Source organism: Erpetoichthys calabaricus, chromosome 1, assembly GCF_900747795.2.
Source record: "Erpetoichthys calabaricus chromosome 1, fErpCal1.3, whole genome shotgun sequence".
In the NCBI taxonomy this organism is placed as follows: domain Eukaryota; kingdom Metazoa; phylum Chordata; class Cladistia; order Polypteriformes; family Polypteridae; genus Erpetoichthys; species Erpetoichthys calabaricus.
In genome coordinates, this window is record NC_041394.2 from 273,743,440 (window position 1) to 273,760,926 (window position 17,487).

General features: G+C 37.0%; 1 protein-coding gene across 2 annotated transcripts in view; it reads right to left on the reverse strand.

Moving 5' to 3' along the window:
• Positions 1 to 17,487, reverse strand: part of prpf18 (PRP18 pre-mRNA processing factor 18 homolog (yeast)) — a 46,058-nt gene that overhangs the window by 14,134 nt on the left and 14,437 nt on the right. For both annotated transcript variants that reach the window (XM_028815158.2, XM_028815149.2), the window contains 3 exons: positions 14,317 to 14,463; positions 10,876 to 10,944; positions 6,476 to 6,616 (listed from right to left, as the gene is read on the reverse strand). In XM_028815158.2, coding sequence (XP_028670991.1) covers positions 6,476 to 6,616; positions 10,876 to 10,944; positions 14,317 to 14,463 — 357 coding nt within the window. The remainder of the gene's footprint in view (positions 1 to 6,475; positions 6,617 to 10,875; positions 10,945 to 14,316; positions 14,464 to 17,487) is intronic.

Consider the following 17,487-nt stretch of genomic DNA (forward strand, 5'->3'; position numbering starts at 1 on the left):
AATGGACTTTAAAATGTTGTGTACACTACCGCCACTTCTTCTTTAGGCTGCTCCCGTTAGAGGTTGCCACAGCAGATACCGTCACTACTCTTTCCAGATTAATTTTGTGTATGAATACACTGTATTTTTATAGAAGAACTTGGCAAATTTTCAAACAATGTTCTAGCAGCAGAAAAAAATATCCTGAATGGTTGCTAAACTGTGCCATTATTTGGTTTGGGAATCTGTGTATCTCCATCCATTCATTATGTTTATGAATGCAGTTACCCAATAGACATTCTTAAATTCGTACATATAGCATTTCATAAACAATCCAATCCTCCCGATTTAAAAACCTGATCCAACTAAATACCAAATACCTCACTGACAATTAAAATACATAGAAAAACAGAAAGCAAAAGAGGGGGCAACAGATCATTTAAAGAGAGTGTGAAGCCTACCAAATTCCAATGATCTCCAAGTTCAACAATATTCTGTTTGAATAAAGCCATCTTACACTGCAAAGTTAACAAACATTCCAAATAACATACAACACACTGGGTCCAAAAAGTACTGCTAAAGTTTATTAAATATATTATTGACAGATATGAGATTTGTAAAGTAACTACTTTGGTGTTAGATATGTAGCAGGAGGAGGACTATGTAAGAATTTAAAAGTTTTTTTTTTTCTATTAATCCTTCCCTAGAGTCCTTTATGCATTCTGAACAACAAGCAGCTGTAGAGCGTATGGTGTTACATCTAATTCATGATTGAATTTAATTCACAATATTGGGTTAACAAATTAATACAGTCAGCATAGATAGTAATACTTAGTCCTCATAATAAGTAATTTTAATAACATTTAAAACAAAATTGTTTATTGAAATGGTGTTTTTTAAAAAAATCTAACTTGAATCCACAGAATGAGATGGGCACATGTATGTCTACTTGAAAATGCTGCCCCAATGGCATGCCCTCACACAACTTAATCTCTACTCCCCCCCCCCCCCCCCCCCCCCCCCCCCCGCGAACTAACACTTTGGTGCTGATTTTTAGATCTCATTGGCAGAATATTTATTTTTTTCCTACTATGTTTTAATATGACAGAAAACCAACTACAGATGAATGAAAAATGTGCTTAATAGTGATAACTACATGTTAGGCATTTATGTGATAAGCATCTTAAAACTACATTAATGGGTTGAGTGTTAAAGGGTATGGATAATTTAAATAACATTATTCAATATTGACAAATAAAGGTCATCATATTGCTATTCTGTTAGCCTACTTAAGACATTTCGTCTATTAAATTTTTTTAAAAAAAAATAGCTGAACTGAATATTGCCATGATAAAGATATCCTGGTGTAGTAGCGGTAATCTTTTGCCTCCCAGGGTGGATGGAACATCCTTTAGCTTTTCAGGAAAGGTAATGTAAAGAGCCAAAATGTGGGGGTGGGAACTATTTAATTCAAAACACAACCCCAGCTCTTTAGCTACTAACTTCTATCTTGCTTACATGAAAAACATTCAACTTCGTGCCTATACTATAAGTTGGGCTGAAGTATAGGAACAATTGTTGCAGTAATTCATATTGCCAATGGAGCAGCAGTGGAAGGCACTTCAACACCAGTTTGCCCTGGTCCAGCTTGAGATCCATCACACACAGCTGGAAGAAGCTTGTGGAGCTGTATGGAGGTAAGGATGCAAGGACATTACCCCCTACCCGCCCCAAATCAGCACCAACATCTCCCGTTACACCTAGTGGAACACTACCTCTTCTGGAGATAGTTGCAACAACAAGACAGCCTGGCATGATGGAAGGTCCAATCATTCCCTCTCTATAAAGGAAGGGGAAGACATGGAAATGTACTTGGCAACTTTTGACCATCTTGTAATTGTGCACACAAGGCCAAAGACTGAATGTGCAATTTCTTTGGTGCCCCTTCGAATAGAAGTATCAGAGAGCAGTGTTTGTTGCCATGGACCCTGCAAAATCCTTAAATTACGACCTTTTAAAAGGTGTCCATAGTAAAGAAATTTGAAATCAGTGCTGACAGGCTTAAATCAGGAAAGACACCCACTGAGCTACAAGCTTGACTTAAAGATTAATGTGTTCAGTGGCTTAATACATAGCAAAATGATAAAAAATGCCATGATTGATGGTGATTTCTTGGAGCAATTGTACAGGGTCTAGACCAAGAATTGAGGACCTGGAATATGGAGAATCTGTCTAAGACAGTAAGACAAGCAGCTAAAACAGTGGAAGTGGACATGGCTTGTGAGAAAACTGGCGAGATTGACTTTTGTTATGTGCCTTGTCCTCTTTCCCCTAAGAAGCCAGTGCAGAGCAAGGAGAAGGTAGAAAAAGTTAGTGGTGGGTAAACGTCAGGAAGTTATTAAATGACATAGGAAGAACACAGACCCTAGTTCACAAGGATATCATTGAGGACAGGCTGCTAAGCTCAAGAGGATTGTTGAACTGATGTGTGTCCTTGGTGACAAAGTCTTGTACCCCCTTGTGAGAGTTGGGTGGAGATCAGTAGTCATTTATTCACACCTCAGGTATTAATGGTTTGCTGCATCAGAGCCTAGTGAAGAAGTTTGAAGATGTAACCAGGGCACATGCAGTTGCATAAGCCAAAAAAGTCGGGTTTGGTGGTCTGGGGGTGGGTTGGTTTTTGTGGATGGTGGTAGACAAACAAAAAAAGGCCCAGGTGAGCTAGAATGAATTACCATTTGCAGAGGTGAAGGTGAATTGTCCGGACATAAGACCTGGAGACAAGGGAAACCAGCAAAAGTATTGAGAACTCCTAAGCAGGGTGAGAGTGCAGCACCAGCCTCTGACACTCCTGTGACAGGGAATTTTGGGGCTTTATGGCATGGGGACCTAGTCTTCAGTCTTGCTTTGAGAAGGCAGAGAAAACATTTACATTTATCTGCTTGGCAGACGCTTTTACCCAAAGCTACTTACAAAAGAAGTAAACATAATCGAGTACTTTTAGGCTAGGGCCAGTTTGTTCAACAACTATAAAGCAGAAAAGAATATCAATGGAGTGTAATTTATACTCTGCGGTGGGTTGGCGTCCTGCCCAGGACTGGTTCCCTACCTTGCGCCCTGTGTTGGCTGGGATTGGCTCCAGCAAACCCCCGTGACCCTGTGTTCGAATTCAGCGGGTTGGAAAATGGATGGATGGATGTAATTTATACTAGAGTAAGGCATTTTGTATCACACTGGCAAAAATGGTTGTGTTAGCACAGATAAGAAAATTTTATAACATTGGTCATGAAACCTATCTTTCATGATCTACAGAAATACAGGCAAGGAGAGCACAGTCTTGTAAAACTATTATTAAATTGCAAGTGTTTTTGTTCTTGTGTTTTCACCTGAAAAGTTATGGCAGTGGAATTCCTACCCCATAGTTCAATTAGACAATGAAGAGGCAGAGTATACTTGACTTTTTCTGGCTTGGCCACATTTAAACCCTTTTCAAAAAAAAAAAAACAAAAAAAAAGTAAATAGTAGAAAAGCAAGAGTGGAATGAGCAGTACACGTCATATTTGGTAGACAGTTCTCTTTGAACAGGAAAGGGGGTAAAGATGATGCAAGCTCTATGCAGATCTGAACTGGAAAGATCCTTCTAAGGATCAGCATGCTCCCTGCTTCGAAATAGGAAACTCATCAACTAACATCCATCCATCCATCCATTTTCCAACCCATTGAATCCGAACACAGGGTCACGGGGGTCTGCTGGAGCCAATCCCAGCCAACACAGGGCACAAGGCAGGAATCAATCCCGGGCAGGGTGCCAACCCACCGCAGGACACACACAAACACACCCACACCCACACACCAAGCACACATGAGGGCCAATTTAGAATTGCCAATCCACCTAACTTGCATGTCTTTGGACTGTGGGAGGAAACCAGAGCGCCCGGAGGAAACCCACGCAGACACGGGGAGAACATGCAAACTCCACGCAGGGAGGACCCCGGAAGCGAACCCGGGTCTCCTAACTGCGAGGCAGCAGCGCTACCACTGCGCCACCAACTAACATTAAATTTCATATTATTTTAAAAATTACTTTATTAACATTTGAATACTATGTTAGGATTTCCAAATTTAAAAATATTACAATGACAAAATGCCTATCCTTGTTAACTAGAAACGAGCCACTTAGTGAGTATTCACTTTTATTATTGCATAGGTTATTGGAGGTATTTTTGTTGTTCTGCTGCATTAGACTGAGTCACTAGTGGCGAAATATACTAAAAGTGCATAAAGATTTTGGCAACACACAGCAAAAATATAACTAGACAAACCAAAATGCAAAAACTAGACAAAACATAACGTGAGTTGTATTGCTTGCATTTTGCAAAAAAAAAAAATCTGCCAAAGGGGTAAGCAAAATTTACTTGACAAGACTTCTTAAATTAAGATAAACAATCATAAAAACACATTTTTGGATAAGTCAATAATTCCTACAATTAGGAAAATAAGATTCAATGTCATGATTTAAATACTTTAAACTTGGCTTAGAAACATGGTCAGAAATAACAGCAGCATCCTATTTGCATGACAAGCAAGGGCAGCAAGATATAATCAATAAAAAGTAGTCCATTCAAGAGCAGTCATAATGCACTGGACAGAACAAAGTATAGTTTCTTGGGTACAGGTATAAATATCTCCACAAGTCAAGAAGGTTATGATACTTAAAAATGAATTCATGTCCTCAGTTTCAGATATTGTTGTTGTAGCTGGTGAATACCTATCAAGATTTGAACTTGATAAAGAGTTAAAATCTTCAGCCATATTGAGTTATAAGATGTCATATCAGGCATTCACTTTGCCACGATTGTTTACTATGTGCATGCAGTACACATACATCAGCACAAATCAATTTAGATCCATACAGATTCCCCACCATTCAGTACTATGTCAGTGGCTACAGCCGGAATTGCTTTACTAATTAGGACTTCCACTAATCTGGTCTTCTTGTTATACCTTGAATGTAAAAGTTGACCAACAATTCTTTTTTTCAGTCAAGATCCTTATTTTTTATGCAGGTCACCTGCAAAAAAAAAAAAAAAAAATACTACCTTGGCACTCAAGGAGGTAAGTTGTATGAGCACTGTTTCACTCGAAAGATTGTGATTTAGACCCAAAGTTCCAGCTAACAAAATTTAATGAGTGATCCATATTTCACTATTTTCGTATTTTAGCAGCAATTTTTTCGAGATAAATAAGATATCTTTGAAAAATGTTATTGGTGGTAAAAGTAAGACTTGCTGTAATAAAATAACCAGTAAAACCTCATAAGAGTCAGCACTTTATGGGGGCAAGAAATCATCTGCTGCAAAGCATGGTATACCAGAAATAAATACACAAGAGTCTGAACATGTTATTTTCACGGAACAGGCTTAAGTGAGTAAACTGCAATGTGTTTTGCCTAGGCAGCTATAATTATTACTGTCTTCGGAGAAAGTGCCATAATGGCATTACAGTAGTAGTAAGTATTAAACAAATGGATTAATTTCTTTTAATATTAGCTTCATACGAAATTCTGTAATATTGGTGAAAGCAATGATTTGATAAGAAACAATGCAATCACAGGTATAATCATGAAACCAGTCTTGATTAAGAATGGCTACTGTGGAAATTTAAGCAAGTTAAAACTTGAGATACTTCCTTTAAAAACAGATCCCTAGTGCCATCATCACATTATACTGCTGATACTAAGGGTTACAGAATCCATAAACTTTCCTGGCAGCACTGAGTGCAAAGAAGGAAACCACTTTGGATGATGCACCAGTCCATCACAGGACCAAACCCCTCACCCTATGAGTAATACATCCTTTTAAAAATGTTTACTTTTTCATTACTATACAACTGTTCAACCCTTTCACATTAATACATGGTGATATCATTCATGTTAATTTGTTCTTAAATATCCGAACAAATCCTGTAAATACATTTATATAATAAAGAGTCTTTACATAACCAATATCCAATATGTATTTGCAAATCACGACTTAAATTTTATAATTCAGGTTTTCCCTCCTTATGGGATATCTACTAAATGGATACATTTAGCAAACCCTAGGTAAGTTAAGACACATTTCAAACATTTCCTCAAAAAAGGTGCTGGTTTTGCTAAGAACCTATCAGTTTCTACTCCAACTGGTACAAAATATTCCGGTTTACATTAGCAATACTATGGTAATCATGCATTTTTTGACAAACCAGACATTTTTTCTTAAGGAGACTTACCTGGTCTTTTTATTTTAAAGTAATACATCTTTAACCTATAATGGCAAAATAACTACATTTACATACTTTCTTACAGAGGCTAAAATTTGCTATTAAATGCTATATTAAATGTGTATTTTATATTTTTCTCTTGATCTTTAAAGTCTTATTAAACTACAGTATAGAGAAAACAAATAAAAATCTATTTAATTTTCACTTTCAATTTGAACTGATAAAAAGAACATACCTTTTTCCGAAGTTTTCTGAATAGAGGGTTGAGATAAGATTCTGTTTGCTTCTGAGTTGCACTGGCTAATTTACCCTGAACACTGCATTTTACATAGTCTTCTCTGCTGTTCAAGTCTTTGGCCCATACTCCAAGAAGAAACTGCATTGAAAATGATCGGATTAAGCCCTCTACTGGTGATGTACATATTACAAAGCTTAAGTAGAAAAAAAATATATATAAAAATATTCATGACTAAATTTCAGCAAAGTATTAACTCTCATGTTCACCAAAACATTTTAAAACTGTCATATGCAAATAACACTTAAGAATTAAAACGATATACTTGTGAACTTATCAAGATTTGATCTTCATTTAAACAGCATCTGTAGATTACAAAAACACACTGCTAAAAAGTGTGCACATATTTTGTATATTTTATTATCTGTCTTCTGAATTTCCTTCTTTTCAATACGATGCAGAAAAAATAAAACTGGTTGTCAAGAGTCAAAGATCTAAGCTATACTGCTAACAACTGTATTTGACATTTCAAGCCAAATTTTTCAGTGCATCAGCCACACATGGTCGAAGACGGCTCAAGAAAAGATCTGTTATCTCAATCTGCTTGGAGTATGTTTACTCATTAACTACCCATACTGGACAAATGGAAGTGAAAGGGACATAAGAAAAATCAAAAGGGATATGCTATCAATTTTCAGGAGCTTACAGATTTCAAAAGGATCACAGAGGTGGACATCTGATCCAAGTTGAAAGAACATGATTACTGGACCTTTTGCTCCTATTGCACTTTACTTGATTTAATTCAGTTCAGTTCATATTTTTATGTATCACTCTTTGCCAAGTAACAAGTTCACTGGTAAAATGCAATTACTACTTCACAAATTACTAATTGCATTATGCATACATATTAAGGCAAAGATTTGTTGTAACGCACAGTGGTAGTTCCAAGCTGATTAACATGAATGGAACATGTATATACATGGAAGCATGTAAACTGAAACCTTGCTGAACACCATATTTAACATCTGAATATGATGGTGTATTGTCAGCACATTTCTATACATATTAAAATTGCTTTCATAAAATATGAAATAAACCAGGCAAGGACAGGAAAACCCAATGTAATTTTTCAGCCTATGAAATAGTAAAGAAAGGCTGTATGTAAATCTAGTAATTTAATTACAGTGATCTTTCCCTTAAAGGATATTAGAATGTCATTTACAATAATGTGTTACAAAAGTGTTGTGCCATTTCTGTATTGCAACAGGTGCTGAAACCAGCTACGAATATTTGTAGGCACTCTCATGGCATCCAGAATAATGCCATGAAGTGTAAAAATAATCAAGAAGTGCTACTTTATTGTGCAAATATAGAAAAGGGTGATGGATGAAGACGTAACATGATATAAAATAAACAAAAGGATACACAACTTCACTGCCTAACAAGGCATTCTAAAAAGGTTTGTCATTCATTCAACCAGGAAGGGTGGCTAATCCATTTTCCCCAACTCTGCATTGCCCTAATCACTCCTCAGCTACACGTCTAGTATCTTTCTCACTTAGGGAACTACTTGCTTCTAACTTATTAGGATGGTGGATATGAAACGCTTTAGCATCCTCTGCAGAAGTTATGTCTTCCAGTGGGGAACCTAAAGAGGGACACCAGACTAGTACTCCTAGGGCACACCTATATTTCCCCCTTTCATCCTGCTTCCCCAGCACTCAGCATTGTTTGACAGGTACATTATATTAGTTTATCATCTCACTACTTAAGTTATGCAATACAAAATATTTATCTACACAGAATGTTAACATTTACAGTAGACCCCCGCGAAGACGCGGTTCAGGGTTCGCGGCCTCAGTCGTTCGCGGATTTTTCCTTAGAACCTAACTAATAATTTTTAGCGGAAACTGCAAATATCCTCTGCAATTTTTTATGGCTTTTTTCCTTGCAATACTTTACTGTAGAGAGAAAAGGAAGCAACCGTAGAAGAAAATGCGACTTGGGATGGTGAAAGTAGCCAATCCGAGAGCGTTGTACTCTATTAGAATTTGAAACTGTAACTCCAAGCAGTCCCTGCAGTCTCTGATTGGTTTTCGGCTGAGGGTGCTGGGGCTGTTGGGGGTCAAAGGATGTCAGCGCAGCTTTTAAAAAAGGGGGCCGGTGACCGAAAGAAAAAAAAAGTTTTTGTAATTTGTGTTTCAAGTTCCTGTCTCTCTGCCTGCCTTCTGTTGGGTTACCTGTACTTATTTGTTTTGTCCTGGGTCGTTTCATGGTTGGGATCTGGATTGCCTACCGTCTGCATGTATACATGAGGACAGTAAGTGGATTCATTGCCATCCTGGGAAGAAAGGAGCGCTCCTGAACCCGTCCACCCGTCTGCACCATTTCAGGAACTACCGGTAGGACTATCTTTACATTCCCATTCAACATGCGGATCTCTGGACTATCTATTTTCATCATTACATTTCATCCGTTACAGTTTTTCATGGACTTTACTGTGTGTGTTTTGTTGGTGCTTTGTTGTATTTAATGTGTAATCAATGTAAGGGGAACAGGGGTGGTGTCGTTTTCATTAAATTCTTTATTTGCCGTTTGATTACCAGTCTGACTTGTTTTTGTCTGTTTGCGAGTGTGTGCGGGTCGGGTCAAGGCTGGGTGCGTCCCTGGAATCTCCACCATAAAAACAAATAAATCACCGTCTTCTGAACGGTGTGAATCTTGGCGGCACCAGACCACTACAGCATTATTCATTTCTCATTGCTGCTGATTGACGGCTGCCCTGTGATGCATCTCCAGCTGAGTGTTCTTGTGTTTTCCGTTTTGTTCTTCTTAATCTTTAAACCACCGCAACAGGGTATAGTCGTTTCCCAGTGCCATTTGCCAGCATGTAGGAGCCGTGTATATTTGGCGACGTACATTCATTGAACGCCGCAACCGGCTATTGTCGGTTCCCAGTGCAATTTACCAGCATGCCGGAGCTGATCAGTCAGTGCCGTACATTCATTGAGTAGCCCGCTCATGACCACTGCCAGCCCCTGCCAATTTCAGGCAAGTTGTAGTGCTCCACAAGATCTTTGATCTTTCACACTAAATTCAATGTTATGCTGAAAAATATAACCTGAGAGGCAGTTCTGTTTTTGGATAACACTGTATTGTCAAAGCAAAGGTCACTCCACTTAATGTAAATAAAACATGAATCCAAGCAAAACACTAAACATAACTGAATTACAGAGCGTGGATTAACATTCAAAAGCTCGGCTTTAAGGTGAATCATGCAGCATATAAGCAACAATAAAATTCAAATATATTGTACGAGTTCTGTCAAATACTGCACAACAAAAAAAAATTACAGCATTTAATACACGCAGCAGTAGCCTATATTAATAAGCTATATGTTACCTAGTTGTACCAAAAGTATAATATATACATCTGAAGACAACCATGAGTTTGCTTAAACCTGGGTGGGAACAATTAGCTTACCGAGTGTCACATTTCTAAACCAATCCAATGCCTCATGAAGGCAGCACTCAAAGTATGAGTGGTGATTTTGAATTGAAAAGAGCAATGGTCAGTCATTTTCTAACCCGCTTATTCCAGAACAGGGTTCGCGAGAGGGTTCTGGAGTATATCCCAGCTAGCAAATACATGGGACAGAGTAGTTATTTGTTCTGTCGCAGCGCTTATTAAAATGTACAGATTAATTGTTATGCTTCAGCTGCCCTGTGCTACTGAACTCCTAAACTGATAACAGTAATTTTAACTTTTTATTTTCTCTTAGCATAAAAAAAGGCTTTTGTTTCATTTCTTTTACTCTCTCCCTAAACCAAGGCAGTTTAAACTTCATGACCTGGAGGAGTTGGGTACAGGTGTTTAGAAAGAAGCTCAGTGCGTGTACACATCTGCAGGGCAGGATTTTACCACTATTCAGTACAGAACTGTTTAACAGGTTATGCCCAAACATGTATTCTTGTTTGAGAATATGCTACATGACTTATGCTATGCTACAATTGAGATATTATTGTAGATGATACATATCTCACACTCCTAATGCATAGCTATGTCAGAAACTAAACAAAAAATAAAAGCTGCACTAACCCAAAATTTGGATAACCCCTCCTAATAGTTTTACTAACTGGCATTAAAATGCAAATCATATTCTTTAATAAAGCAATTACAAGTTTAATATAATCTGTACTGCTTAAGGTTTTCAAGACAGTTTTCCCAATGGAAAATAACTAAATTAAGATGCCTGGTTAAAACCTAAACAATATTAAGAACCTTTACATGTCCCAAGTCATCCATTTGGAAATGAAGAAGCCCAACTCAAAAATAAAAAGCCTTAATAAATTCAAATAGTGCAGCAGTTATCAAACACAGTTAAATGTGAATATTCTTACCCTCAAGACTTTATTTATAATATCCATGTCCTTATTGTCATCACCTGTTCCAAGGGATTCTCCTAAAGCCTAAGAAATAAATATTTCAGAAAAATAAAGGTTAATAAGGAATTCATGGTTATCTATATATGTTATCCACTCCAGCAACCATTACCTTAACAGCAAATAGAGTCAATCCTCAACTTTTGTGGGGGTTATGTTCCCAGGAAATGATGCAAAAGTCAAAAGAAAGAACATTAATACACTGATCCTATCGAAAATAGGAGGTTAGCTTCAGGCAACCACCAAAAGCTATACTTTTTCACAAGGGATCATTCAAAATACACTAAATGCATATAATTCCTTGTAACAGAACACTACTTTTGATAACATACACTTTTCATAAAACAATAATCATAAAATAACCCATTAAATGTAGTAACACGCAAAAAACATTTTTTCTCACTAGTCACGCACTAGAATTGTGTGACCTTTAATGCTAACATCTCAGTTGAAGAAAAAAAAAAAAAAAAAACAACATTTACAGAAGTCACCGAGACTGGCAAGGTCTCAACATTGCCTCCAACACTCTATCCCTTCATGGCTGGCACTAGAGACTGAAGGATGCACTAGCTTGACATAATCTGTTCACCGACATCTGCTTCATGCACTGCTTGAGATCCCTAAAAGTCTTTGCATATGTGAGATGTTTAACCTTGATGCTGCTATTGATAATGGTCTCTATCCAGCTGCTCGATTAGTTAACACTTAATTTTCACCCAACAGCGGCAGCCGATATTCCGGCACAAAGTTCTGCTAACACCTTAGATTTCTCAATAAGCACCACTGACTATGCACACTTGTATATGGCGTCCGAGGGATTTGCACTACGCTTGATGGCATAATTTCAACACAAAACTTTATATTAAGCAAAACAATGAAAATATGCAATGAATGCACAGAAAGCTCTTTACTCTGCAACGGTCAAGAACAGTGAAGCATCTAGTAGGATACTAGCTACTCCCCAAACTTGTGAGCACTGCACTTCTTTTTTTTCTCTCTACTGTGCATAGTCATGAACCCTACAAATGTGCACATGAACATTTGAAGTCGCATGTGAATGTAAAACAAGCAAATATTGAAGATTGTAATGAAGAAAAATTATGAAGTACAGTCAGAGAGTTGCGCATACAGACCAGAAAGCACCATCAGATACTTGGAATTAATAAATATGTAAAAAGAATTACCCTTTTTGTATAACTGCATTAATGCATTCTTTTCACACTTGTTTATTTTCCACATTATTCAAACAAAATCGTAACTTTAGAAAAAAAAGGCCATCATATAAGAAAATAAACATTCAAGCTGTTTATTAGGCAAAGCCATAAACACACAAATAGTTATACTAAACCCAGTGATTTTAGTAATTGTCCATTTGAACTAAATAACTGGTTACACAGCTTTCAGCAGCAATATATAAAAGAAGGTGTTCCATACAGTTTCGATTTCTTTCTCATTGTGGTGGAGAAGTTTTGACAACATCCAAGCACAAAAATGACCCCTTATATCTAAAGTTCATAACAAAATTATCCATTATTTTAAAAACAGTAAACAAAACAGATCACAAACAATTTATTATATGTGTAACACACAGAACGGAATCTGGTTTCTGGATGAATACAGTGGGGCAAAAAAGTATTTAGTCAGCCACCAATTGTGCAAGTTCTCCCACTTATAAAGATGAGAGAGGCCTGTAATTTTCATCATAGGTATACCTCAACTATGAGAGACAAAATGAGAAAAAAAATCCAGAAAATCACACTGTTTGATTTTAAAGAATTTATTTGCAAATTATGGTGGAAAAAAAGTATTTGGTCACCTACACACAAGCAAGATTTCTGGCTCTCACAGACCTGTAACTTCTTCTGTAAGAGGCTCCTCTGTCCTCCACTCGTTCCCTGTATTAATGGCACCTGTTTGAACTCGTTATCAATATAAAAGACACCTGTCCACAACCTCAAACAGTCACACTCCAAACTCCACTATGGCCAAGACCAAAGAGCTGTCAAAGGACACCACAAACAAAATTGTAGACCTGCACCAGGCTGGGAAGACTGAATCTGCAATAGGTAAGCAGCTTGGTGTGAAGAAATCAACTGTGGGAGCAATTATTAGAAAATGGAAGACATACAAGACCACTGATAATCTCCCTCGATCTAGGGCTCCACGGAAGATCTCACCCGTGGGGTCAAAATGATCACAAGAACGGTGAGCAAAAATCCCAGAACCACACGGGGGAACCTAGTGAATGACCTGCAGAGAGCTGGGACCAAAGTAACAAAGGCTACCATCAGTAACACACTACACCGCCAGTGACTCAAATCTTGCAGTGCCAGACGTGTCCCCCTGCTTAAGCCAGTACATGTGCAGGCCCGTCTGAAGTTTGCTAGAGAGAATTTGGATGATCTAGAAGAGGATTGGGAGAATGTCATATGGTCAGATGAAAAAAACTCTACTTGTCGTGTTTGGAGGAGAATGAATGCTGAGTTGCATCCAAAGAACACCATACCTACTGTAAAGCATGGGGTGGAAACATCATGCTTTGGGGCTGTTTTTCTGCAAAGGGACCAGGATGACTGATCCGTGTAAAGGAAAGAATGAATGGGTCCATGTATCGTCAGATTTTGAGTGAAAACCACCTTCCATCAGCAAGGGCATTGAAGATGAAACGTGGCTGGGTCTTTCAGCATGACAATGATCCCAAACACACCGCCCAGGTAACGAAGAAGTGGCTTCGTAAGAAGCATTTCAAGGTCCTGGAGTGGCCTAGCCAGTCTCCAGATCTCAACCCCATAAAAAATCTTTGGAGGGAGTTGAAAGTCCGTGTTGCCCAGCGACAGCCCCAAAACATCACTGCTCTAGAGGAGATCTGCATGGAGGAATGGGCCAAAATACCAGCAACAGTGTGTGAAAACCTTGTGAAGACTTACAGAAAACGTTTGACCTCTGTCATTGCCAACAAAGGGTATATAACAAAGCATTGAGATGAACTTTTGTTATTGACCAAATACTTTTTTTCCACCATAATTTGCAAATAAATTCTTCAAAAATCAGACAATGTGATTTTCTGGATTTTTTTTCTCATTTTGTCTCTCATAGTTGAGGTATACCTATGATGAAAATTACAGGCCTCTCTCATCTTTTTAAGAGGGAGAACTTGCACAATTGGTGGCTGACTAAATACTTTTTTGCCCCACTGTAAGTACTTTGTTGAATCAGGTTTATTTATATTATACTATTAACCAGTACTTAACATGTTTGTAAGTACTGATATTTATATTATACTGTTCACTGTACTCACATTTTGTAATACAGAAATAACATACAGTACTATATGTATACTATTGCAAATGTACTATGTATAGATTAATAATTACAAATTAAAATGCAGAAAAGTCTCACCTCTAGTTCCTCAATTGTTGTGTTTTCTTCATGAACCTTTAAATCATTCTGCGAATCATCTTCACCCTGTTCTTGACCTCCAACAATTTCATTTAGATACTGCTGATCTATCTTATCCAGTGCAGCCTTTAAATCATTTCTCAGCCCCTATGGACAAAATAAGTGTTTCCATAAATATTAAGAGTCAAAATTAACTTGGACTTTAACTAAGAAAACTGTGTTCCACTTACAAAGAGCAAGTTTAACTCAATTTTATTTTGAAACCTAGACCTAATTCACCAAAACTTTTCTGTCATGCGGTTTTTACATTGGTTAACTTGAGCTTTTAATAATAATAATAAAAAATGTTTCAAATCCACCTTAATAAAAGGACAAGTATCTGGGTATCTGTCCAGTTGCTATGTCTCTATCATTCCAACAGTTGCAGCATAACAAACATTAACACTGTTTTTATGAATACCATAACAAATTACATATAACAAGTATAAAATAATTTAGAGAAAGCAAGAAAGCAGTTATGACTGACATGAATACAAGGATTGTGCCTATGGAATGTTCCAAATTGTGTCTTTATCGCCACGCTTGTCAATGATTTGTCCCTTCATTTAGCATACTATAAACAGAATTACTGTCCTATGAATCTGAAATGTAAAACGCAGAGTCACAAAATTGACTGTTGTAAAACTACAATTTCTATAAAAATGACCACATCCCACTTTTTAACTTCACATATAAAAATGTATATATACAGTACAGCCTTTCATTGATTTATAAATTTAAAAATGTAATTATCCTCTTTCAGAGCTAGGAGAACTAAGCCAAAAAAAAAATCATTTGAAACTGCATAATTAGAAATAATGGGGTAAAGCATTTATCCACAATCAAGAATGAGAGCCGAGTTGGTACATTTTACAACACGTGAATAAGAAAGGGAAAATATTAAATCAAGCATATAAGGAATAGGTACTGTATGTGCCTAAAAGTAGGATCAAGCCTGGATAAAGTCTTGACCCAGGCAGGCAGAACATTCTGTGTTAAACAAAAAACTTCAAACAAATGGTGTGTGTTGATAACGAACTTCAAAGAGGATGTGGGATTAACCCCAGAAAATAAAGCATTCTAGACTTGAACAACAAATAGAAGAAATAGGGAGAATGGGTTTCATATTAGCAATACAGTACTGTGTCTTGTTGTCTAGTATGCAATATTTGCATTGAAGTATAGAATTTATATTTATACCATATACTGTATCCATTTAACATTCGCATTCCCTTTCTCTTTTACCATTTTACATCTAGTTAGTAACTGAATGATGTCTGAGAGCCAGGTAACCTGTACGTTTTTTCCTTGTGTTTAGACGGGTATCACTGCAATGTGGTGGCTTGTAAGGGAAACAAACTAGTGTCTCATTACAGCACTTCTTGTTTTCCTATACAGTTATTTTATATAGTCATTTCCACCCCAATTACTGCAATGCTTCTAAAATGCAATCAGTGGGTATAAGTGATGTCTGTTGACAAGCAGTGTCAATGTCTAGATCCAAGAAGGTTGCCACATTATGGGCAGTGAGGTCTTGAGTCTAACAGTCTGAAACTCTGGACCAACTTGATAAATATGTGGGTTTGGCCCTTGATGAAGTAAATACTTGTCTGGACAAGCAGACTGGTCAGACTGTTGGGATCCATGATAAAACTGTATTGGCCATAGACTGTACTCTCTCTCACACTAAAAGTCTATGCACATTTCTAAATAGGGAATTGCATAAAGTCAAACACTATGTGTGGAAAAGAACTCAATCATGTTGCTACAATGATGAAACTGTAGAATGGATCAAGAAGACTTGAGGCAAGTTTCCCCAATTTTGGGAAAAAAGAATGATTATATTCTGTATCAGTTTGACTATGGTGAAATCAAATGTACAATCTTTGGACCATCATCAAGATGATCTTTCCTTGCATGGTGATAGATTGTTCTAAAAAATTATTTCAAGCCGAGAAAACAATTCTGTCCTTCTGGCTAACGGATACAAGATAATCTCTTGTCAAGGGATTTTTCTTCTTACTATTGAGAACTTTGCTTAAATGTAATAGCCAGGTACAGTGCCCTCCATCATGTTTGGGACAAAGATATATTTTTCCTCGATTTACCGCTCTGCACCACAGTTTGAAATTACAAATGAATTTGTAATTTTAAACTGTGGAGTTAAGCAATTCACACATGATTAAAGTGCACATTACAGACTTTAAATTTAAGGGAATTTGAATACATTTCAGTCATTGCTTTTCAGAAACCAATGCATTGACAACTGGGGTATACTCTGTCTAAGCTTGGGTGTCCACTTTCCCACCAATCAAGAGATACCAAAAGGAGGTATGGAAGAAGACAAATATTTCCAAACCCATAGCCATTCAGCCTTTACTGCAGTGATGGATGATGAAATCGGGGATCCAATATAACCTCAAATGAGAAGTGGACTGAAAACTAATTTCCTATTGGACTTCATGCATATAGGTTATGGGGAAAAAGGGTGAAAAGTGTTATTTATAATAACACTTTTTATTTTAGACTGCTATATGAATTTTGTAAAACGCATTTTTGAGTAGAAACAATAGGTATACATTATTGACGTCTATTATTCATTTTGATTTAAAACCTTTTTTCATTACTCTGTTTATTGTATTGGCCATGTACTTAATACATACGAAAAAGCAACCATTAAAAAGGCAAAGCACATTGTCAAAACCTTTTTATAGGGGCTTAGATAAATATTGTTACAGATTAATATTCAATACCTGCTTTTTGCTATCAAAGAAAAAGTGAAATTTACTAATATCTAACACACTTATTTTGTTATAACATAACATGTTCAAATACACTGAATGCAACTGACGGTGTGGAAGATGAATGTTCTCTTCGTTCCCTTGTACTAATCCATGTCTGAGAAGTTAAGCAGAAGTAAGCTTTACGAAATCATAAATTATGTAAAAGCATGCTTTGATGAGCAAACAGAAAAATATTTGTCCAAGGGACTCAAGGTCTAAGCATTCCTCACATGAGTCTGCCTTATCCCGTTTCCTCTAATCATGAAAAGCCTGCGCCTGCCTACTTTATTATTTTTCTCTTTGCAGCTGCAAGCCACCAATATCTTTGCTGCAAAGCTTAAAAACTTCA